The following is a 24,988-nucleotide window of genomic DNA, read 5'->3' on the forward strand; positions in this document are numbered from 1 at the left end:
GGGACTCCATCCCAGGACCCTGGGATCATGACCTGAGTCGAAGGCAGAAGTTTAACCAACTGAGCCATCTAGGTGTCCCAATTCTGTGTGTTTAAAAATTATGTGGGGGACTCCCAGATGGCTCAGTCGGTTAAACGTCTGACTGACTTAGGTCATGATCTCAGGGTCCTGAGATCGAGTCTCACATTGGGCTCCTTGCACAGCGGGGAGCCTGCTTCTCCCTCTGCCTGCCTCTCCTCCTGCTTGTGCTCTCGCTCTCTCTCTCTATCTGATAAATAAATAAGTGATAAATAAATAAAACACACAGAACTGCTTGTGCTTCTCATGTAAAGATTATCAGTTTTCAAGGAGTTGGAGTCCATTGTCTAATTTTAAATCTCTAGTGAATGTAGCTATTCTTTTGATGACTTAGTACTTTCCTATTTTATTCATTACGTGTCAGCCTCTTTAAGATTTAGTTTCTTCACCTGTTTAAAAAAAATGGAGATAATATCCAATTAGTAGAGTTTTTGCGAGGATTTAAATAAATGGGTGAATGTATGCAAAACACTGAGCCTAGAGCCAATGCCACGGTGGATATTCAATGAAGACGTTTCTCCCATCTCACCGCAATCGTAGCCCTGAATTTGGGACTGTGGATAATCAAAAGAGGTAGAAATCTGATGTTTAGTTTCTTTGGGTACTGAGGAAAATAGCACAGAATAAGTCAGACAAGCTTAAAATTGCATAGAACATTTTAGAACATAAAGCAGGAAGATAAGTCCCAGGAAAAACTTGGGAAAGAAGATCTCTGAAAAATAATATATATTTTTTTCTGGTCTTTGTAGTTTAAGACCCATTTCACAAGACATTTTCTTTAAGATTTTGAATTTTGCCAAAGGAAGAATAGTTTGAAGGGGGGAAAAGTAATAATCAAGCCGTGTTTAATCAAAAACTTGTAAATAAATGGCAGGTCTTTATATCTATTGTTACCTTTTATACAACAGACTTCAAGCTAATATTCAGGTCAGGTTTCAGTTTTCGTTTTTGTTAATTTTCATAGTGAACGAGGCTGTGACATTCAAATTTACTGCTTCTTTAAAGCAATTTTCATGTGATAATCCACCCCCTGTGGAGTGCATCTCGGGTATTAATTTACCGGCCTGGTGTTTTAGGTTTGGAGTCCTGGTTTTATATGCTCCATTTTCTCTTCCTGTACTTTCTCTCTAATACCTGTGTCTAAAGTGAGTCTTTGAGCCTTCTCCCTTTGGTTAGGGATGCTCGTTAGAGCCTGGTTAATTCAGCATCCCTCAGCTCATGGCACTCTCTTCAACAACATTGCTGCCAAATCCGTTTTAGTGACTCAGCAGGAGCTTGTCATTAACAGCATTTTTGTAGAAAGTAAAAATGAAGCCGTCTTGGAAAGCAAAGTGCTAGTATACCATGTGTGTGTTAATCTCTGGTAGCAATAAACATAGTCTCCTGGTGGGTTTGGGGTGGAGCTGCTCGCCTGATACCACCCTTCCCTTGAAGCCCTAATGAGTTCGGTTCTCCATCATGTCTGCTGTGAAAAGGGCCCTTCAGTGTTACTGAAAAGGCAATCTGTTTTCAAATCTTATATTTGTTTATAGAATGTATAAGACATTTGATAGATAAAGGAGAGGCAGATGGAATTCAAAATAGCAGCTTTATTATTGGTAAAACCTGGGTCAGAAAATATGGCTTTAAATATGGCTTGCCTACACTGATCTCCAGAGTTAAGTTGATCCTTCTGTCCCTCCAACTGCTCTAGCTGCCCCCTTACCACCAACAGAGCTGAAAGCCGTAGGATTCCCTTGCAATAGCAGAACCAGCCCTAATAGACTAACAGAGGGGAGAACAGACCAGGGAGTGCAAGTCCCGGAGGTCCGGTGGGCTCCAAGCTCACCACTGAGAAGAGTCCCCACTCCTTCCTTACCTTGAGGTGTGGAGAAAGACAGGAGTGTGACTCATATTAAAGGGGAAAACAATAAGGGAGTACAGGCCTTGGTTAGTTGTAGATCTGACGGGAAAATACCTCTTGGGTAAAATTATTGATTGAGGGAGATGAGGCTAAATGGCTGACATTTGTCCTAACAATGGATACTTTATGCAGATCTACAACTCATTGATTTTTATGTCTTTCGTGACTGAAGATTCTATAAAAACACACCTGGAGGATTTTACATCAAATAAGCAAGAGTCTGGTCCAGAAGGCAGAGGAAAAGGAAAAGGAAAGGGCTAGACCTGCATGTGGAGGAAAAGGGAAGGGACTACCTTAAAAAGAAGGCAAAAATCGTAGAACTCTAGCTGAGTCTTCTTGAAAGGAATGGGAGATAGAATAAAAGAGAACACAGAGGAAAATTCCTGTAGTATAAGAAATTCACAAACTAAGGAAAACCAAGGTTTGGGCATGAGTGCCTCACAAAGGTACTGGTCTTCACCTGGTTTCCAGGGCACAGACCTTAGAAACATCTAAAATCCACTGAGGCTCACTCTTCATTCAGACCCTCTTAGACAGTGGGTGAAGTTCGACTTAGAAATTACATTGGAATATTGGAGGTAATAGGAAATGGTAAGTCTGGATTTGTGAGGCATGGTTTATGGAAGACTAACTAACGGAGCCACCTGGGCGCCCCTATGGAGGACTTTAAAAGGTAGCCAGTGGAGTTAGATTCTGGGTATTGTTTTGAATTCTGGGGATTGTTTTGATTAAACTAAAAGGTAAAAACAAAAACAAACTACCAAAAACCCTAAACTGTAATTAATAGTGTTGGGAAAAAGGAAGGCGCGCAGTTGGGAAAAAAAAAAAAAATCAACATTTGAGAGGCACCAGGTGGCCAACTCAGTTGGAAGAGCATACAACTCTTGACCTCAGGGTTGTGAGTTTGAGGCCCATGTAGGGTGTAGAGATTACTTAAATAAATAAATAAATACGGTAAAAAATCAACATTTGATTCATTAAAAAATCAACATTTGATTCATTATGGAAATGGAGTTAAGGGGAGAGACATACTTAATTTATAATATCTAACAATTCAGAGAAGGAGTACAAATTGCTAAGGCAAGGAACCTGGAGATGAAAAGACAATGGTGGGGTGTTAGAAATAGAGAATACCGCAAGGAGCATGAAAGGGCCAGCTTAGATATAGAGGTGATGAATTTACAAACTTCTTCACAAAAGTGGTGTTCAAAATCAAAAGATAACAGGATCACTGAGCTAGGTGTGAAGCAGGAAGTTTCAATGAAGGCTAAGGCCAAGGTTCTGGGGGAGCCTCCATGGGCTGATGCCACTTCCCCCTCACTACTGTTTCTGTAAATAGTTTTATTTACAGCCTTGACCATGCATTCATATATTGTCTATGACTGGTTGTATGTTATGACAGCAGAGTTGAGCAGCTGAGACTTGCAAAGCCCCAGATATTTACCATCTGGCCCTTTATAGAAAAAGCTTGCCAACCTGGTTCAAGATGATCAAAGAGAAAGAGCTATAGAAAAGATGAGGCACCGTGAGACCAAGAGAGCATAGCCATGAGGAAGTCAAGAGAGAAGAGGATTTCCAAGGAGAAGGTAACTAGAAAAGATACAGTAGATTATGAGGAGGATGAAACTTGGGGGAAAAAAACCTTTGAATATTGTGATAAGGAGGTAAATGTCATCTCAAAAAATCCAATTTTGAGATGGACCAAAACCCAACAAAAAATACTCAACAGATCTCTTTCTCTTTCTCCCCTCTGCTTTTTTTTCTTCCTTTGTTGGTATGAAAACCTTAGCTCCAGGTGCTGGGAAGATGGCTCTAGACAAGTTGCACATTCAGAGAAAGTCTAATAGTAATGACATGGACTAAGATAGTGTATGTGAAATTGTAGAATGTTCTCAGAAGTTAAAGGATGTTGAATGAAGACAGCAAATTACCACAGGCCGAATGTCTGATTTGGACCGAGTACTCCTCATTCAGAGGTTCTTGTCCAAAAAAAAAATAAAATAAAATAAAAAATGGCAAAGCAGACTTTGAGATGTTGGAGATTCTAGTTTAATGTAAACAGCACAGGCAAATCCTTACTCCCTTTGTGATCTTGGGGCAAGTCACTTCATTTGTCTCAACTTCACTGTGTTGATCTGACGATTCTGTAAAACTGGGATCATCGGCACTCGTTCCGTGGAGTACGATGAAGATGACATGAGGTCTGTAAAGCAGTTCATGTGATGTTTGGCATGCAGTAAGTACTTTGTGAATAGTAGTTTTGCTTTCAGAGCTGGTATAAACCTCTTTTTCTAAACTCAGATATAAAAGACCTATCAAAATCCCCTATCATCTGCAAATGAGTGTTATGAAAATTCTGGGTCCCATCCTTCCAGGCTGGCAGAACACTTAATGCCCTTCTTAGGGCTCCTACCCGAGTCCCAGGGTGGTGCTGAGGTCCCTGTGAGGCTTTATTGGTCATCAGTTACCCAGGCACCTCGTTCAGGTGCAGCCGTCAGGTGGGGCTTGGAATCTTCAAGGAGGCCGAGAGGCTGTGTCAGGGTGCTGGCTTCCCTCAGGGCCCCACACTGACCAGCCTCCCTGGCCACTGCTACTTGCCGACCCAGGGGCTTTGCTTTCCAGTCCCAGAGCATCTCCTCTTTCAGAAGACACACACTATTCTACTTTGGTATCATACGGTGGTGCCAATATTTTACCTTTTCGGCCTACAAAAAAATGGCTATTTCATGTAGTTCAAATAACGATTTGAAAGGTTTAGTTTTCTTTCCTTCCTTTTTCTTTCTTCCTTTTTTTTTTAAATCTAGGAAGGCAACTGACTTCAATGTCTATTTGTGCTTTATCGATAGCAAAACCCTCTGTGGCAAGGAAACAGAAACAGACTACTTTATTTCAGGGCAAAGGAAAACAGAGAAAAATCTAAAAATAATCATATTTCATTGAAGCATCTTGACACATTTATATGGTAATAACAATAATAATTATTTTTTATTGTAATTATTGCTCATATCCCACCCCCTTTCTCCAACTGTATCCTCTCTGCACGGTTCACGGAGCCTGTAGATTATTCATGCTGTGTTGATTGACTAGCTTTGTCTCCCACCTCCCGCACACCTGGCACACTTCAGCTGTGTCACCCTGCCGGCAGCTACCTGCCTGCTCGTCATTCCACTAACCCTTCTGCGTTACTGGAAAGTACCCGCACCTCAGACCTGTCACTCTGATAAACTTCTACTCCTTCTTAAAGACGAGCCGAAACAGGCTCTCCTCTGTGTTCTCTAAAGAAATTTAAAGCATCGTCTTCTGTATTTTCGCAGTGCCTTATTCTCAAGCCATTTAGACTTAAGGTGATTGAATAAGTTGTCATCTAAACTCAGACACTTTTAAAAGAAGTTGCTAGCAGTAATTATGCCGGAACAACAGACATAAACCAGGAGTGCCCAGACAAAACCAGAGTGTATGGTCACCCTACTTCTCCTTACCTTGCAGTCCCCCCTCTCCTTCCCTCCCCTCACAAACATATACATCTACACGGTCAGTAACTCCCTGGAAAGCATAGGCCTCAGCATCTAGGATAATATGACCACTGACTCATTAACTGATTAATTAAACCATGGGGATTTTGTTGGAGGAGAACATTCTAGACTAATGAAATAGCATAAATGAACAAAAGGAGATGGGAGGGAACATTTATGAGGAAGAGCAAGTAAACCAATCTGTGTGGGACAGGTATTTGGGGATTGGAATATAATTGGGGAAAAATATTGTGCCAACTCTTCGTTGTCAGGCTAAGGAAATTCAGGGGAAGGTTTACACATGGGGGAATGACAGAAAGGATAACTGACAGTTGTATGTCAGAGGAATTTGAGGGAGGGAATGACAGAGAACTGCCGAAACTTTTTGAATAAAGAAGATGGAAATATGGGGCACCTGCGTGGCTCAGTGGGTTAAGCCTCTGCCTTTGACTCAGGTCATGATCTCAGGGGCCTGTGATTGAGCCCTGCATCAGGCTCCCTGCTCAGCGGGGAGCCTGTTTCCCCCTCTCTTTGCCTGCCTCTCTGCCTGCTTGTGATCTCTGTCTGTCGAATAAATAAATAAAATCTTAAAAAAAAAAAGATGGAAATATGAATGCCTAGATTAGGACTCTTTGTCATTTAATCTTTTATGCTTTAGACTGTCCGCGCTAGAAACACAAATCAGCCTGGCTTAACAGTTCAGGAGAATGTATCAGCTCAGCTAACACAAATACATAGACATTGCTGGATCCAGGTTTTCAGGGTCGTATCATATCATCAGGGATATTCTATCTCTTGGTTCTACTTCTTACTGTATTGGATTCATTCTCAGTCAGGTCCTCCCCAGAATCCCCATCGGTAACTTCCAGTATACTTTCTCCCACCTTAGCAACTCCATGGAGAGGGAATGCCACTTTACCAATAGGCCTAGCAAAAATCCCAAGGAGGGTTCTCTAGATCCTGCAAATCACATCACAGAGGTAAAATTATCCACAGGAAACATAAAAGTCATAAATTTTCAAATGAGCATGGAGAAGAACTGTACTCATTCCAAAATGATCTAGATTCTATTTATTCAAGATATTTAAAATATAAGACACAAGATATGTTTATTTATTTGCTCTACTTTAATTCCAGTGTAGTTAACATACAGTGTTATATGTTATCTTTAATCCATAAATATTTTTACATATTATGATATTGGCATATCATGCTAATAGTCCAAACAAAATAGAAATTATTATTTCACCTTTCCAGTCCAACCTATAAATACAATCATGTAGGGACTTATGATTACTTGTCTTTGAGGAAGTCATAATGGAGCCAGATGAGGGCTGAAAAGGGCAATTAAGGTGGCTCTGTCTTTGTGGGAATTCCTTAAATAGTTTTACTGAGGAACCAATTGGTAAATCGCCATGACAGTATCTATGGGTTTGAGAAACACTTATAAATTTATTGTAGATTTATTTGTAAATTTATTTGTAAACATTTGTAAACCTATTTTATTTATTTGTAAATCTATAGCATAATTCTGGGAAGATTGTAACTGAATTTTCATGAAATGTATGTTCTGAATAAAGGGTACGATAAGGTTCAGAACACAAATCCAAAAGAGAGATACAAAGATTGAACTGGATTTACACAGGTTTTGGAAAACAAAAGAATATGTATAGAATAATTCTATTTGGTGATCAAGTTATACATACACATATTCATTTATGTATATCTGTATTTAATACAAATGAAACACTGCATCACATATAGGCTATCACTTGTTGGGTTTTGGCACAATTTTAATTTTCTTTGTTTTTTTTGTTTGTTTTTGAATTTCTAGAATGAATGTATATTAATTTTTAATGACAAAAGGAATAAAAAATTTTCTTTAAGAGAAAGAGTATTTTGACCTAAAGGTAAACTAGCTTTGCCTTTTGAAATGATGTCACTGTGGCCCTTCTCAAAATTTTCCCCCTACAGATAGCATAAGTATCTCAGCAACAATATTGGGTTGGGTAGGACACTACTCTGAAAGAATGTGCCATTTCTCTTATATGTAAGTATTAATCAAATACAGCTTTACTGCATTATGCTTGGGTAAGTGATAAGAATTTATTTATTTATTTATTTTTGAGAGAGACACAGGGAGAGGGAGAGAGAATCTTTTTGTTTTTTTTAAAGATTTTATTTATTTATTTGACAGACAGAGATCACAAGTAGGCAGAGAGGCAGGCAGAAAGAGAGAGCCGGGGGTACCAGGCTCCCTGCCAAGCAGAGAGCTCGATGCGGGGCTTGGGACCCTGGGATCACGACCCAAGCCGAAGGCAGAGGCTTTAACTCACTGAGCCACCCAGGTGCCCCAGGGAGAGAGACTCTTAAGCAGGCTCCATACCCAGTGCAGAGCCTGATGAGAGGCCCAATCTCACTACCCAGAGATCAAGACCTGAGCCAAAATCAGGAGTTGGATACTTAACTGACTGAGTCACTCAGGTGCCCTAAGTGATAAGAATCTACTCACATTCACTGATACCTATCTTACTAAATCAGTTTGTTTTTTTCCCAAGAACGTACCTTTCAAGAACAAGCTTCTGATACAGACAATAATCTGAATCAAGAATCCAGCTTGATAGAAACCATCTTTAAAGTACTGTACCATTGCAATTTTTCTCCACAAACATTTGGAAATGTTTTTGTGAACTACATGGAAGAAGAACAATTGTGGGACTTTCTATATAATATCCCAGGTATGAGAAATTTACTATTTGTAAAAGAAGTGTTTTATAGGTAATTAAATAAAACTTTAAAGATGTTTTGAAGATTTTATTGATGTCACATTTGCTGAGTCTGTTGTAAAAGTTTCTCTTACATTTGTTTTTCAGTATAAACATTTCTTTGAGAATCATTAACTGTTAGGTCCTATCAAAATATAGTATACCTGGGACAAGGTGAAGGGAAGATTGGGAATTATGTAATACAGAATTTCTTTTTAAATTATTATTAGAAAGTGTCCTCACAAAAATTTAATTTAATGTTTACCATAGATTAAGTTTTGCTATTGAGCATAAAATATTTTGAAAAAATATTTTGTGATTCTTAGATGCGTTTATTCAACAAACTGATAGACAAAACCACTGGTCAATTTTCTTTAAATGTGAAAGGCATTTATTATTATGACCATAGTGCCTCTTTCTCTTCAAAGCCAGCATGTTCTATTGTTCCTTTGGGGACCATATGTTTTTCCATTTGTATTGTTCTTCTGCCTACAACTAGAATGGATGATAAAGCCAGAGCAGGTTGCATTTCTGAATAGGAAGTGTTCCTGGCTTTCCCCATCTTCAGGGCCAGGTGGAAAGGTGCTTACATTATTTTCAACTTAATATCCTGACTTTAATTCTACATAATATCTTGGGAAAACAAAGAATGAAAACTTAGTAGTTAGTCCAGTAACTATTTACATCATTTACATTTGGCTGTCGGCCTATAAACTGTTTTATATACTGTTTTGGAAACTGCATTTCCATAAAGTATTTCCTGGGACCCATATAAAAAATCTAACTTGTTCATATTCATGGTTTTGTTCTTCCTGGACTTTTTCACTATCCTCTAGACATTACTTGAGTATCTTTTTAGCTAGTTTAAAATCATTATGTTACATCTTCTCTTCATCATTATCCCTGAAAAATAGCAATAGATAACTTTTTGTAATGATTTTAAAAACCTGAATCTATTACTTAATGGCTGTGTAATAATTATCTCCTTTTAAAGTTTTATCTCCTAGTTTCCATGTATTTCTTGTGGCTACCTCTTTACCCAAAGGAGGGACAGTTTTCAGGTTAGAAAGACTTAGTTACTTCTGATGTAGACTTTATGGGACTGAAAGAAAAATAACTTGAAAGCTCTTCCACCCCTATTGTTTTTAGTTATTCAGGTGAATCGAGAGCCGAATTCTCTCCCAGGATTAAAAAGAATTGGTGACCCACATGCTTCAACCACTGTTTATTCTTCAACTCTTAAGCTCTTGAACCATTTTGATTCTTAGCACAAAACTGTACTAAAAATGACCTAGAAGATACCAGTGGCCTTTAGGTGCTGCCACCGGAAAGCAAAAATGCTACTCATTCCTAATTAGTCTTCTTTTCATCTACACTTTGAGCAAACCCTTCTCCACAAGGTCAGACAAGTCTCTCAAAATAGGTATGACTTATTAATACAGTCCGAACTGTGTGGGGTGTTTCAAAGGATCAGAATTTCAAATTTGTGAAATGCCCTTGATCTTTGTTTAAATTGTTTCTTTGTAAATATTAAATATTCTCTGGATCTTAAATATTTTCTGGAACCTGAGACCCTACAGCAGTCATGAGGGTCTCAACTTTTGTACACTAATGTATAAGATATATACGTAAGTGAATACTTAGAGGTATTATTTAAAACTTTCTGTTAGATGAGCTATGAGTAAGAAAAATTAAAGTTTTTCTGTGAAGGGTCCACCATTTATTCTCTACAAAATCTGGACCTTCACTTGGGGAGGGTTTACAAAGACAAAATACTGAGTATTTTGTGAGACTCCTGAAGCTGACTCTCCACTGAGCACAGAGCCCAGTGCAGGGCTCCACAGGGGCTTGATCCTAGGACTCTGAGGTTAGGACCTGAGCTGAAATCAAGAGTCACTCAACAGACTGAACCACCCAGGCATCCCAGCAGGATGGTGGTTTTAACAATGGATTGAGTCATGTGAGAAATACACCTCAGGGCACCTGACTGACTCACAAAAGCAGGCAACTCTTGACCTCAGTGTTGTGAGTTTGAGCACCCATTGGGTGTAGAGATTATTTAAGTAAGTAAAAGTTAAAAAAAAGAAGAAGAAGAAGAAGAAGAAAAAAAAGAAAAAGAAAGAAATATCACCTCAAAATTTGAGGGAAAAAACATGTAAGTACTTTTCTGTATTGATTAAAGTGATTATCCCAAGACTTGCTGTCATATTAAAATACAAGTAAAATTTTTTTGCATTTATCACACAAGTAATACATAGTCATGGTGGGTAATATATATAATCAGAAAGAAGGTAGAATGGCTGACAAAAGGACAGAAGGGAGGGAGGATACTGTTAGGTCTGTTATTAAACGAAATGAGACTGAGACAAAGTGAAAGTTATTTAAAGCTTTATTTTATGACAAGTATTAGAAGTCAGACTGATTGGCCAGGGGAATGAGACTGAAACAAAGTTAAAGTTATGCAAAGCTTTATTCTATGCCAAGCATTAGAAGTCAGACTGATCAGCCAGGGCTGTCTCCGAAGAGAGCAACCACCCCAGCTTACAGGCTCAAGAATCAACTGACTGGTCAGGGCTGCCTCTAAAGAGAGCGACGCCTCCCCGTCTTACAGATTCAAGAATTGATTGACTGACCGGTCAGGGCTGCCTCCGAAGAGAGCGACCTCTCCAAGCCTCACAGACTAACTTTTATAGAGCAAAAGCCTGGCCACACATAGGTGGCCAATGAGATTGTAACATACACAGAAAGTTGTATAGTCATGTTAGGCCACGTGCAGGTGGCCAAATGAATTATAATTTGTCCTATAGTAGCTGTTTGAACTAGCCTATCACTCTGGTGAGAATTGGCACCCAAGTTTGGTGCCGAAAAGGTGGAGTTTTCATTCTTCGGTGGTTAGGGAGACACTATGTGTGCTTTACTGATTGGATGTCTCCACCTGGCCTGACTTGTCCTTGTATTCTGGGCTCTGTTATTAGGAACTAGCGGACCATATTTTACTGGTTTCCCAGACTTGCTTCTAAGTAAGTTTCTCGCGGGGTGGGGGGGAGGGCAGGGTCAGTTTAAGTTTTACTGCACAAACAACAAAATGGCTTTTAACCAAGATGGAGTCGCTCTGGCTAAATAGGTCCTTACAGATATGAAAGAAGCAAACGTAAGCAGAAAAAAGGGAAGGAAGAAGAAAATATCTGAAATCCCATCAGTCACTGAACCTCGTTATTAACGTTGTAGAGTACATCCTTTAACTCTTTTGTGTGTGTGTGTGTGTGTGTGTGTGTGTGTGTATTTAAAATAAAGAGCATGTCATGCTTTTCCTAACCTGCCTTTATTTATTTTTTTAGTGAATAAGATATGGGTTTGTTGTGTAGATGTGTAGGTATTTAAACAAATAACCAGTTATTGGACATTCAGATTATTTTCAATTTTCCTTTATATCTTTTACATGATTATAATTAATTTCTTAGGGTAAAGTCCTAGAGACAGAATTAAGTGGGTTAGCAGGTAAGTAAAATGTTAAAGTGTGGATACTGTTGCCAAGTTGTCATCTAAGAAGGTCATACCGTTTATATTTCTACCATTAGAGTTCCAAACCACAAGCAGATATTGCTATTCACTGTTATTTTAATTGCTGTTTTCTTTATTACTAAGAAGAAACTTTTTTTCCCAAATGTTTATGGACTGCTTATTAATTATTTGATTTCAAGTTTAAAAGAAGCTCTCCTTTTCTATAGCTTTAAATTAGATTACTAAGAAACTGAATTCCCAGTTGAATAACACACAAAATATTGCCAGGTTTGCTAACTGTAATATGTTGTCTGATTTTAAAGTCTCAACGTGCATGGAGTCCGAGCTAGAGGTCATCCGATGCTTGAGATTGGCACTGACCGATGCTGTCAAGGACATTGTACAGCAGATAATATTTGTGATGAGCTCTGGGAGGAAATGTGAGACCAACTTCAACAAGCACAGTGTTCCTGATTGTTTGCGTGAGAGCATTCCCAAGGAATGGAATTATATTCCACAAGAAACTAAAAGGAAGGAATCAAGCAAAGGTATCTTTCTTTCTTTCTTTCTTAAACATATCTCTGAGGAAACAATTTTCCAGGATATGACTCAAGTAAAATTCTAAAAATTTTAAGATTTGTAAGCTGTATTAGTCCCTTTTCCACCATTTCTGTATATTTGGGACCTATAAATTTTCTTTCTTTTTTTTTTTTTTACTGTGAGCCTTATGACCAAGGAAACTAGAAATGAAAATGACTCAAATGGTTATCTTTATTTAACTACCAAATCAGAATTTTCTGTGATATGTTGTGATCATGTTAGTATTCATGGATTATTCAATGATTGTGAGTAACCTTAAATCTACTAAGTAATCTAAAATTTATACTTTCAAGAATATTGCTCTGATGTTCAGTGTAATATTTTTCCTCGAAGTTTTTTCCACTGCAACCACCAATTACTACTTTCTTTTCTCTTGTTAACAAACCTACTTGTGTAGCGTTTAGGTAAAAAAATAATACCCCATTTAGTAACTACATGTTTGGACAGAGTATTTTCCCCCAATATCCACAGTTCTGAATCCAGTGCATTGTTCCTATTAGGGCCTATGCTTCTAAGTATATTTTAGAACCATGAGTTCATATTACTCATTTCTTTTCTTTTTTTAAAGATTTATTTATTGGGACACTGGGTGGCTCAGTCGCTTAAGCGTCTGCCTTTAGCTCAGGTGATGATCCCAGGACCTGGGATCCAGTCCCTAATTGGGCTCTCTGCTCACAGGTGAGCCTGCTCCTCCCTCTTCCTCTCCTGCTGTGCTCTCTCACTCTCTGTCAAATAAATAAATAAAATCTTAAAAAAAAATTTTTTTAATTTATTTATTTTAGAGAGTGAGGAGGTGGGGCAGAGGGAGAGAATCCTCAAGGAGACTCCCCGCTGAGTGGGACTTGGGGCTCAATCTCAGAACCCTGAGATCATGGCCTGATCTGAAACCAAGAGTCAGATGCTCAACGGACTGAACCACCCAAGTGCCCCTCATTTATTTTATTAACACCTCTCCTCTTGGGCGCCTGGGTGGCTCAGACGGTTGAGCGTCTGCCTTTGGCTCAGGTCATGATCCCAGGATCCTGGGATCGAGCCCCACATAGGGCTCCCTGGCAGGGAGCCTGCTTCTCCCTTTCCCTCTGCTGCTCCCCCTGCTTGTGCTCTCTCACTGTCTCTGTCAAGCAAATAAATAAAATTAAAAAAAAAAAAACAAAAACACCTCTCCTCTTACGTGGTTTCTTTGTACCTATGTGTTTTTGTGTTAAGATTCCTTTGAATGTGTATTATGTAACCATGTTAATGAATCTTCTGTAGGATTTTTTAAATAATACTTTTTCCTTTGTATTTATCTTTAAAGAAGAATATTTTTCATTAATTTAAGGAAACTCAATGGTAAAATATTCTAACTGAACCTACTAAAGTCAATTGAAGGGACTGGTCTTTCTTTCATTCTTCTCTATGGAGATCCTAACTAATGTGGCTTTTATCCAGCAACCTTATATTACCAACTCAAATCAATTATCTATCTGTGACCTTTCACAGTAATACTTTAATTCTGTCCAAGCCCTATTAAACTGCCTTTGAATCTAGTAAAGCCATTTAATTGAAATTGGAAAATGTCAGCTTTTCATTACTTAAGTTCTTCCTTGTCTGAGTTGTTGCCATCTCTCCTCCATTCTAGCTTTTAGATATGTCATAGATTTTGAGCAATTCAGGAGGCATAATCTATAGCTAACTTTTGTTGTATGAGTAGCACTAATTTGTTTGTGGCTTTCAAGTCATTCTATTCATGAAAAATTTTGCTTTGTACAGGTGTTCTAGAATTCTTCCATAATCTTTCAAAGAACCTCAGGTTCAAAAAAAGTGCATATGCTAATGAAAGAGTAGGCTTCCCTGTCCATTACTCCCCCATAATGGCCTCACAGACCAAGGGAGAGTTACAGTGACAATCTTCATATGATATTTTAGTAAAGTTTCATTTATTCCTTTCTTCTCATATATCAAAGAATTGTCTTGTACATTCCCAGGGGTGTTTACACCCATTTAGAACCAGTTACTAGTCTTTGAGCACCAAGAGGAGGTATCTACTTTATAGTTAACCTCAACTGAAATGCTTGGCATATAGTGGTAACTCACTTAGTAAATATCAATTGAACAAGTAAGGGACTTAATGTCTGGCCTATAAATATTATCTGTTTTGCATACGGTGGTGATAATAAAGGTTGAACATTGTCAGTCTAACAGAGGGTAGAGAGATGGAGAACCATGGTATTCTCCTATTGTCATATCCACCTGGAGTACGCAAAATGGTTCATGCAGTCACTTTCCTCCATTATTTTCTTTGTATGTATTTATAAGGTAAAAATGATGATGATCTGATCAGATTTGGTAAAATAAGAAAAAAAAGACTTTAAAAAAGGAAATATATTGGAGAACCATTTGAAATATGACTTCCCATACATGATTGTTAAAAATGAATCCCTCTTAGGTAGGTATCGTGCCTTGAGATACTAGCTAAAGGTGGTTGGCAATCATCTTGATTAGCAAAAGATTTCAAAACTAAGCATCCAAAACATGAAGACAAACTTCTGTAATTGTTTTTAAGAATGTTTTAAGTCAAGTGATAGTTAATGGAGTATTTTACAGTATTTGTCTAAGTAACGATAAATAATTAGAGTCATTTTTTGTTGTTGGTGGTGTTTTGTTTTTTTTTTAAGATTCTAACTTATTAAAAGACAAATAGTCACTAGCTTAAGGGAATATTTGTCCTTCCTGAAATGGTGAAAATGAGAGAACACGGAAAACACTATGGTGACAAACTGAAATGCATTTTTGTATTACTTTGTCAGTAAATACTGTTACATAGAAAATAGTGAGGATTTAAGGAAATAAATATGACAATAAATCATACAATGTAAGAGATTTACCAAAGAGTTGAATGAAAGTTCAGATGCTTCTGCTACAGCTCAGCTTAGGTATTTGCTCCCTTATGTTTCAAAGAACAGATATAACCAAAGTAGTTGTTTTGTTTCATTGACAGCAATTTCTTTTAAAGATTTTATTTATTTAAATAAATAAATAAATAGAGAGAGAGAGAGCATAAGCAGGGGAACAGCAGGCAGAGGGAGAAGCTGACTCCCGTTGAGCAGGGAGCCTGATGCGGGGCTTGATCCCAGGACCCTGAAATCATGACCTGACCCGGAGGCAGTTACTGAACCGACTAGGCCACCCAGTCATCCCTCATTGACAGCAATTAAATGAAAGTTATACCAGAGAAATTTTTACTTATTTTAGTAAAATAAGTAAATTATTTTACTTTTTACTTATTTTAGTTTTTTTGAGTTTTTATTTTTAAGTAATCTCTATACCCTTTGTGGGGCTGGAACTTACAACACCAAGATTAAGAGTTGCATTAGGCCAGCCAGCTACCCCAATATATTATAATTTTTTAAGATTTTATTATTGATTTATTTGACAGAGAGAGATCACAAGTAGGCAGAGAGCAGGCAGAGAGAGAGAGAGGAGGCCCTGATTATTTGGCGCCTGGGTGGGTCAGAGGGTTAAAGCCTCTGCCTTCGGCTCAGGTCATGATCCCAGGGTCGTGGGATCGAGCCCAGCATCGGGCTCTCTGCTCAGCAGGGAGAACCTGCTTCCTCCTCTGTCTCTCTGCCTGCCTCTCTGCCTACTTGTGGTCTCTCTCTCTGTCAAATAAATAAATAAAATCTTTTAAAAATAAATGAATGAATGAAAAGAATGCTTTATGGGAGAACTGTTGGAGTAATTGTTTTAAATGAGTGGATTCTGGAGAGGAAAGAGAAAAAAATGTATTCATGATATCATTTGCATGCAGATTGTTGGGAGAGAAACTGATGGCATAAATACACAAAATGGTATCAGAAATTATTAAGATAGTTCATTTTAGGGGTGCCTGGGTGGCTCAGGGGGTTTAAGCCTCTGCCTTCAGCTCAGGTCATGATCCCAGGGTCCTGGGATTGAGCCCCGCATCGGACTCTCTGCTCAAGAGGGAGCCTGCTTCCCCCTCTCTCTCTGCCTGCCTCTCTGCCTACTTGTGATCTCTCCCTCTGTCAAATAAAGAAATAAAATCTTTAAAAAAAAAGATAGTTCATTTTATAAAAACCAGAAATATTTTTATAAAAACCAGTATCACCAATAAAAATATCCTATCTACACACTTCAGAACCTAGAAATAGACTTTTCTAACATAATTGAAAGTTTTCCAAATAAGAGTTTCAGTGATTCCTGAATATGTTTCTTGAAAATACAAAAATGAAATATTTTTCTATTTGTTTTCAAGAATAACCATTGACATTATGATTAATGAATATTTTGCAGTCAAATGTCAACAACAGCTTTTGCCTATTTGATGATTGAGATTGAAAAGCAAGTGCCATGATTTCACAAGCACAGTTATTGATACACTTGTTCCAGTGTGGATCTACATAGGTTCATGTAATAGCTTTTTCACGTAAGACAGCTAGTAAAATCAAGTATTGAAACAAACCAAACTTAGAACCTGCCTTTTGAATCACTGTATCAAAATGTTAAGCCCAGATTTTAAAAATAATAAAGCACATTAAATGACATTATCCTCAGTCAAGAAATTATTATGGACATCTTATACCATTAATAAATAACATTTTAAAAATGACTTTAAGATATTATTTTGTCTTTACTTCATTCATTGTAAATTTCCTTTCTGCATGTTTTATAATCACAAAATATATTATTAACAGCCAGTGGTTCGTGTCTAGGAAGAAAGAAATGATAAATACATAAATATTCATATCACATTGCATCCATCCTAAGACATACATTTTTTTCACACTTTGTCAGCTCTGAAATTGGCCCTTCTAACATGTAACATATATATGGCTTAGATAGAAGCCAGAATATTTAAATAAGGACAGAAGAATTAATGTGTGGCATTCCTAAAAGATCCCTTCCTGGAGTATTGTTAACATCATCACAGACTCCCACAGAGTCCCTATGATTTGGGTTTATTCATTTGTCATTAGTCTAAAGGTTCTGATTGGAATCTGCCATAAGCTTTAATAAGGTATGGGGATCTGAGTATCTGGAGTCCTCAGATTTTCTAAAATATCAAGAAGTGCAGGTGTGAAGAGAATTGGTAATCTTTACCTGATATCTTCTTAGATTGTCAAATGTTTCCTTGGTATCTGCAGTTAAACTCACTTTTGAATAAACAGAACACAAGATAAAATCTTTTAAGTCAAACACCTGAGAGTAGAATAGAGAGTAAATGACACAAACACGTGAAGAACAACAAACATTTAAAATCATTTAAGAACACAGGGAAGAGTGGTCACAAAGGAGTTTCTTAATTTACTTTATCTCTATTTCAAGCTTCATCTAAGCATACTCATTTGGATAAAAAGAAAACATTTATCAGGGAACTATTCGTTACCGAGTACTGAATTAGGTGTTCTCGAATTTATTATTTTACTGAACACAATAATCTTATGAGATCTTTCAAATATATGTTGGGCCCACTTTAACACACTTATGAAGACGGTTCCAGTTCATTTTTAACATGATTCTTAAGTTGTCATGAATTTCTGTGGAGTCACCAGACAAGACATGTTTTCCAAGAGCTTTATAATTTTTTAGAGCAGAGTGACTTCTTTAAATGTCACAAATATCTTGAAAAATTTTTCACATTGTTTTAGTATTTTTGTTTAGCAAAAGCAGTAAAGAATGTTTTACTGAAGAACTCGAAGCTATCTTCTTTTGGCCTGTCACTCAGTTTAATTTTTCAAATGCTGTTATGTATATAGTGGATTAAAACACTGCGCCTGGATTTGTGGGATAATCAAAGACTGATGAGGTTGTTTTCCATGTTCTTGAGGAGCTTTTCGTCTGTTCGTAAAGACAACTCATGAAGACATAAATAACATAAACGATAATAGATGATAATGTGAAAGATGACAGCATGGGATATTACAGACCTAATTACCAAAGTGGTCATGCAGATAATACATTCGAATAAATTCATAGGAGGAGAGGACTTTGAACCAAGAGTTGAAAAAAATGGGTGACCCATGGAGAGAGAGGGCATTCCATGTGAGAGTAATGAGATATTCAGAAGCCTAAAAGCAGTGAGGATAAAAATAAAGATAAGGTTTACAGAAACTGGCTGAGGCTGGACTGTGGAATGTTTTGACAGCAACACTCCAGAGACTGATCTCATAACAGTGGGAGCAGGTCAAACAACCATGGCTGAGAAATTAGATAACACACTTTATGGTATGTTAATTTGGCTTCATGACACAAGAGAGAGGCTGGGCATGGTCCAGAGCAGGGAGATGAGTTAGGAGAGCACTGCAGCAGTCCGGGTACCTTTTGTAAGGAGGGTTTTCCATAGGTCAGTAGCCATGTTTCACAGTGAGGTGAAACTGTATGTCAGAGATGAAGGGGTAGGAGGATTTATCAATGTGGTTTCTGGAATGAAAGATCAACAAGACTACTTTAAAGATTTTAAAAGAAGGAAGAATCGAAGTGATGGGGGGACAGAGAGGGGGAAGGGGGAGGGTCAGCAAGGCCAAGCTAGTTTGGCAGGAAAACAATTAATTTGATCTTAATTATAATGAGTTAATGATTACTAGAACAGAGAACTGAAATGTCCAACAGGAAGCTGTAGTTGTAGGATTGTCACCTTGGAGAAAGGCCAAGACTGAAGATTCTAAGACTCGTCTAGAAGAGTAGTTCTCCACCAGGAGAGATTTTGCTCCCAGGGGACATTTGGCAATGCTTGGAGACATTCTTGGTGGTCATACTGAGAATGTTATTTGGCATCTAGTAGGTGTAGACCAGAGATGCTGCTAAACCATCTCGTAGTGCATAGGGTAGTTCCTCCCAACAAAGAATTATCCAGGCCAAATGTCATTAGTGCCAAAGTTGAGACACCCTGATCTAGAGAGGGAGCATCAGTACATCCTTCAGAGAAATGACACCAGGCAAGGGAGAGTGTGTGAAATCATCATTCAAAAGGCAAGGACTTCTTAACAATACCTACGTTTAAGAGGTGTTAGTATAAACTAGAACTAGCATGGGAAACAGTTTGTTGGCTTACTCATTCACCAAATCTTTATTGAACAGCTGATATATGAGGTACTAAATGTTGGGGATACAGTAGTGTCTTCATGGAGCTTATGTTATAGTAGAGGGTGACAGATCATTAACAATTAAGAAGGTAATTATTAGGTGACAAAGTAGATATCAGAGAGGAAGTGGGACCTGGCATGGGAAGAGCATGGAGGGATGCTTTGGATGGGTGGTGAGTGAAGGTATCTGAGGAGGTAACATTTGGGCTAAAAAGTAGAAGAAGGGGCGCTAGGGACAGCAAGATCTAGAATGATTCTGTTATGGATTCCAAGGGAGAAAGAGGCTTAAGAAAGTACCAAAGGCCACAAAGAGGTCCAACAGGAGTGCCTTTACATTTGTTAATTAAGAGGGCACCTGAGCCCTTTAAACCTGCAGTCTTAGTAGATAAAAGTATAATAATTTTAAACGTTCTAATCTTCATTCTTGAGAAAGGGGAAAAAAAGTGAGTTTGAGATTTGAGGAATTTTAGGCAGCCCTGGAGGGGACCCCAGTGGAGTTCTGTCGGAATATGTCAAGCACTTGCTCTTCTCGACAATTTTCTCCACAAAAATTAGACATCCCCACGCAACACTCAAAACAACACAGTGACGGAATGCAAATGCTACTATTAATCATACCTTTTCTTTCCTTTCTTCCCCAGGCTTCACAAGGCTTGCTGCTCAGGCAGTATCTATTGTAATCAGCAAGTTACCTACGGTGATTGCATGTTTGCCTCCCCCAATTAAATACTTCTTTTTTCTGTCTGAGAGAAAAATGTCAAAAAACTTTGTTGAATTGAAGAAAGCTAGCCTTCTTGTCTGGAACTTGATTGTAATTATATGTCGGATATTTGAGGATGGAAACACTGTGGAACTTTTAACAGGTGCCTCCCTTGACAGAGGGAGTAAAGAGAAACTTGATTTAATCTGTGTGTGTTTGGAAAGCATCATGGGAAAGCAGACAAGTGGCCCTAATCACATGACCCAGAAGGTCATACAGAGCATCGAGCAGGAAAAACCCAACTGGCTTGAGAGCCAATTGGTGAAAGCAAGGAAACTGAGCACCGAATGGTAAGGCGATGTTTTTCTCTCACTGAGTTTCATCAGATAACATTCACGATAACAAAATCACCAATAAACAACAACAAAAGACTGGGAGATAGGCAACAGTGGTTATTTTATTAACTTCATGGGAACTTTGACGAATACAGAAAAAGATAAATATCCCATTAAAAACAGGATTATCAGACATTCCTTGTTTTATTAAAATTTGAACCCCATTGACATGCTGGAACATTATACCTGTTTAGTCACCCTCTTAAGGTTTCTGATAAAAAGGGTGGTAGTTAAACCCGAGAGAATTTGGTTTCATTCCTTTTCAGTGCACAAACAGGTATCTCGTGGATAGCCTGGAGCATTTTGTAAATGGATTGGCCATGGAGATTAAATTAAGAAGGAATTAATGGGTATAAAAGGCTTTTTATTGCTTTCTGTGTACCTGATTGTCAAAAAGGTACACATTTTTCATCTGGTAATGTAAGAATCCCAGAGGGCAACTGGGGCATATCACACTCGAGCTATAAACACACCCAGCTGTTTCTGTATGAAAATGTCAGCCTTCTCATAGGTTTGTCACCAAGAACTAAGTGATTTGTGGTATTGCTAAGATTTTTAAGCGTCCCTGATGAATTTAAATATGTACATAGAGTACTCCTGTCTTAAAATTAGTCTTCACTTTTGAACCGCATGATATTGATAAAGGAATTACAGTTCATATGGCCTACAGATCACTAAGCCAGCCCTTTCTCAGACCACTCACACACACACACACACACACACACACACACACACACTGCCCCCCATTCTTTTAAAATCTCCTCATGTCGCTAGCAGATACTATTTTAACACTCTGCCTGAAACGACTAAAAGTTGTTACTTTCCTTAGTATGTGGTAGTGACAAAGAACTCAGGCTTTGGAATCGGATGGCCAAAAATGAATCCCTTGTGAATAGGCCACCTTGGGCAAATTATGGGATCTCTCAAAACCTCATTTTCAGTGGTGATACCAAGCTGATGGGAGTGGTTTTGAAAAACTAAATAAAGTTTTTAGCCTCAAGCTTAGAACTAGTAAGCATTTGTTATTTATAAACTCTGTTGAAATACATTGCACTCACTGGTATTATGATAACGAATATTCGTTACTGGTTTGTATTAATCAGTAAGACTTCATATTAATTCAAATGGAAAAATCTCAGTAATGGTGATTTTCCTGGTCTTGTCATAGGGACTTGTAGAAATTTACTTATGGGGTGTCCTGTGGGTAGGAAGAACAACAGCAGTCAGGCAAATGCTTGGTAATGCTAAAAACAGCCTTCTTAATCTTTACATTTGCATTCAGTACCAATTGGAGGCTATTGAAACCAATGAATGAAAGATTAAGGCCAGATGTCATATCCTCAGCATTGGTTACAAAAAAAGAGGGGGGAAAAAGAATAAAAATAGTGGATTATTAAGTTAAATTTATGATACTTTTGATTTAGGGGTCCCTCTATCAATAAGATCAGTGTAAAGTCATGTCTCAGCTCTACACCTGGGGCCACATACGGGACTCCATTAATAAAATTTGCATAAAATTAATAAAATTTTTCCTTTAAAGTTTATTTACATTCTTTATAAAAAGCACGAACACATCTGATACCTCCTATATAGGGAGTTGTCTAGCTATATTTGACTGATTAGTTATCTGCTGCAACATGCATCCAAAATGAATTGCTGATCTTTTAAAAATGTTTTACATATTGATAAAAAAAATGTTTTACAGTCCTCAAAGTTCCTGAATGTGTACGAGTATGTAATTAGCACAATGCTATGTCTTTCTCAGTTTCTCGGATATCAGTATATAAGAGTTCAAATTTAAAGTTATTTCTTATATGTATCTGAAACGGTAGATTTGACTTATTAACTCACATTAGGTCATCTCTTCCAGGATTTAATGGGCTCTGTAGGAATGTACTTCTTGATTCTGATTTCAAATTGATTATCTATTATACAAGTGAACTTCTCCCTCTGCAGAGTTCTCACGAATCGATGATCATTTAGTTTCTAGATCTATGCCATAAAGGAAAATGTATTTTAAACCCCAATGTCTGTGTATAGGTGAGGGGCTGCCTTGGCTTTACCATAATTGTTTTAAGTTTGGGAATGTAACCATTTAAACTGAAATAGTTCTTCTGTTAGGGTAATCAAAATTTTAATTCCCCCTGATGATTATTTGGAACTACACAATATCCTTTAGGTAGATTTCTTTTCACTAGCATTCAGATTTAACTTTGATTTTATGGAAATTGTGAAAAGACCTGTAGTGGAAAGGTGGCAGGCAGCTGTAAGCACTGCTTGTCTTGCGTACTGCCTGAAAGCATTACTATTCATTAAAATAACCTTCACTTTGTAGTAACACTCAAGCTGTAAACAGTCAACTTAGATTCTGGAGAACACACAGCCCCAAAAGTAAAGAAATGTCTGTCTTTGCAAAGTAATTTGTCGAGTTGAAGATTATTGTTTTTCATCATGGTGACCCTGACTGGCTGGCTGGGTGCATATACAGATTAAGATTAATGCAGTTATTCCTTGGCTAAGGTCTGCCTCTTTCAGGGCACATTCTCCCTAATGACATGATTGATAGGCAGTCCCAAATCCAGAGAGGAACTCATTAATCATGGCATTGACTGAATCCAATCATTTGCTTCACCTGCACAGTGATGGACAGGAAAGGATACAATTCAGGGGCTGACACTGAGACACTCTTTTGTCAGAGGGCCTCAACTTTTTCAATGTCAGCCTGTACAAAACCTGACAAATTTTGCTTGCAACCTGTATGCAGCTTCAAAAAGATATTTACAAACTTCTTTTATTGCAACAAGGTCTCTTTTGTTTGTTTGAAGATTTACTGTAGCTAACGAATAGTCTAAGAGTAGGATTCACTTTATTTTTTGCAAGCTTTACACAGTTGTAAAGTTTTTTTTTTCTTTTTAAAGAAAGAGGTTTTGAAGCTACATGTGGAAGCAATATAAAAGTTAATGTCCAGCAGCTGGGTATCATTTGGTTCAGTCTTCAGGTCAGCAGCACTTACTCTTAGCAGAACTAATTTTATAATCATGGCAAAATCTCGGTAATGAACTACAGTATATAGCTGATTACACCACAGTAAATTTCATTTAGTCTGCGGAACAGTGGAAAACCATGCATTTTCTTAAGAATACTTAGATTGCAAAGCCTAACATGATCCTAATAGCAATGTAATAAGAAAAGTGGTATGGGATATATATCATGTACGTTGAATATCATGATTTCTTTTGCACTGGTATATTTGGAGTTGTTTTTTTTTTTAATTTGTCATTCAACGTTACTATCTGAATAATGTTTAAAATTGATAACAAGAAATGTTTCACTAATAAAAGTTGCATATTCCAGGGTGGCCATGATAGACCCTTTTCCTGAAGAATAATCAGGGTAGTCGCTTTTGCTAGGTATCCTTACCAAGAAGAAAACGGGGTTGGGGTGGGGGAGAAAGGCCATATATTTTTAAAAGGCAACAAGTGTCAAAAGGCCAATTTAAAATATCCAGTGGTAAGCACGCTGCCAGTGAGTGCCCAGCCTTTATTTAGCATAATAGGCTCCCCCTTTTGACACTTTAATTAGTCTTTAATGTGTTCCAAAGACAGGTGTAAAGAGGAAGCTACAAAAGACAGAATACCAAAGCTCTTTCAGGCATCAAAGATACTTTTTATCCTCAAAGAGAAAATACAAATTATTTCTTACATGTTCTTAAAAAGAAATGTTTTGTTTTCATCCCATGATTATAGCAATTTCAACAATTGCAGTAATGGGAAAATGTTTTATAGATAGGAGTACAAATGCAATAAAGAACTGTTTTAAAGAAACGATTCAATTTTTTAAAATGCTTTCAGGTGCTTAGTTCTGTGGCTCCGTTTCTATGCTCAGGGGCGGTTTGGGAAAGCTTACCTATTTGAGCGGTCTTTATGGTGCTTTGAATATGAGATTTACATCGACTCTCCGCGCTCAATCTCTTTGATTATTTTCCATCTTTACAATTCTTCACCACTGATACTTCTATGCTTTCTTTGTACTTAGTGCGTTTATGACAATAGAGAAAAGCACAGCCTTAGAAGAAGGAGATAGTGCTCTTGAACAGACTGAGCAGAAAATAAACATGATGGTCCTGGATATCTGCCACAAACCAGGTGGCAGCGAGTACCTGCGGCAAATTTATCACATCATGCGGCTCAATGAGGTAGGGAAACGGCCTTTTTACCGAGCAATTAGGTGTGTACTGGCCTGAGGCAGCGTCTGCTGGCAGCTAAGGGTTAGTCAAGGAGGTGATAATACTTCTTAAAGTCAATACCAAACTCAATATTGCATTATTAATAGAATCTATTCAGCCCTGGCTGTTCTGCATTTGTATAGCAGAAGCCTCACCGAAACAATGTAGGTTTTATTTATATGGTTTAAACAATAACACGGCTCATAAACTCAGTTCAGTTCTGAATT

General features: G+C 37.8%; 1 protein-coding gene across 1 annotated transcript in view; it reads left to right on the forward strand.

The window, feature by feature from the left end:
* Positions 1–24,988, forward strand: part of KIAA0825 — a gene marked incomplete at its 3' end in the record, with an annotated part of 203,430 nt that overhangs the window by 172,712 nt on the left and 5,730 nt on the right. The window contains exons 14-17 of the mRNA XM_080804280.1: positions 8,052–8,231; positions 12,083–12,307; positions 20,083–20,491; positions 24,572–24,731. Of these exons, the coding sequence (XP_080660406.1) occupies positions 8,052–8,231; positions 12,083–12,307; positions 20,083–20,491; positions 24,572–24,731 (974 nt within the window). The remainder of the gene's footprint in view (positions 1–8,051; positions 8,232–12,082; positions 12,308–20,082; positions 20,492–24,571; positions 24,732–24,988) is intronic.

The sequence above is a fragment of the Martes martes genome (assembly GCF_963455335.1).
Source record: "Martes martes genome assembly, chromosome: 5".
NCBI classification, from domain to species: Eukaryota; Metazoa; Chordata; class Mammalia; order Carnivora; family Mustelidae; genus Martes; species Martes martes.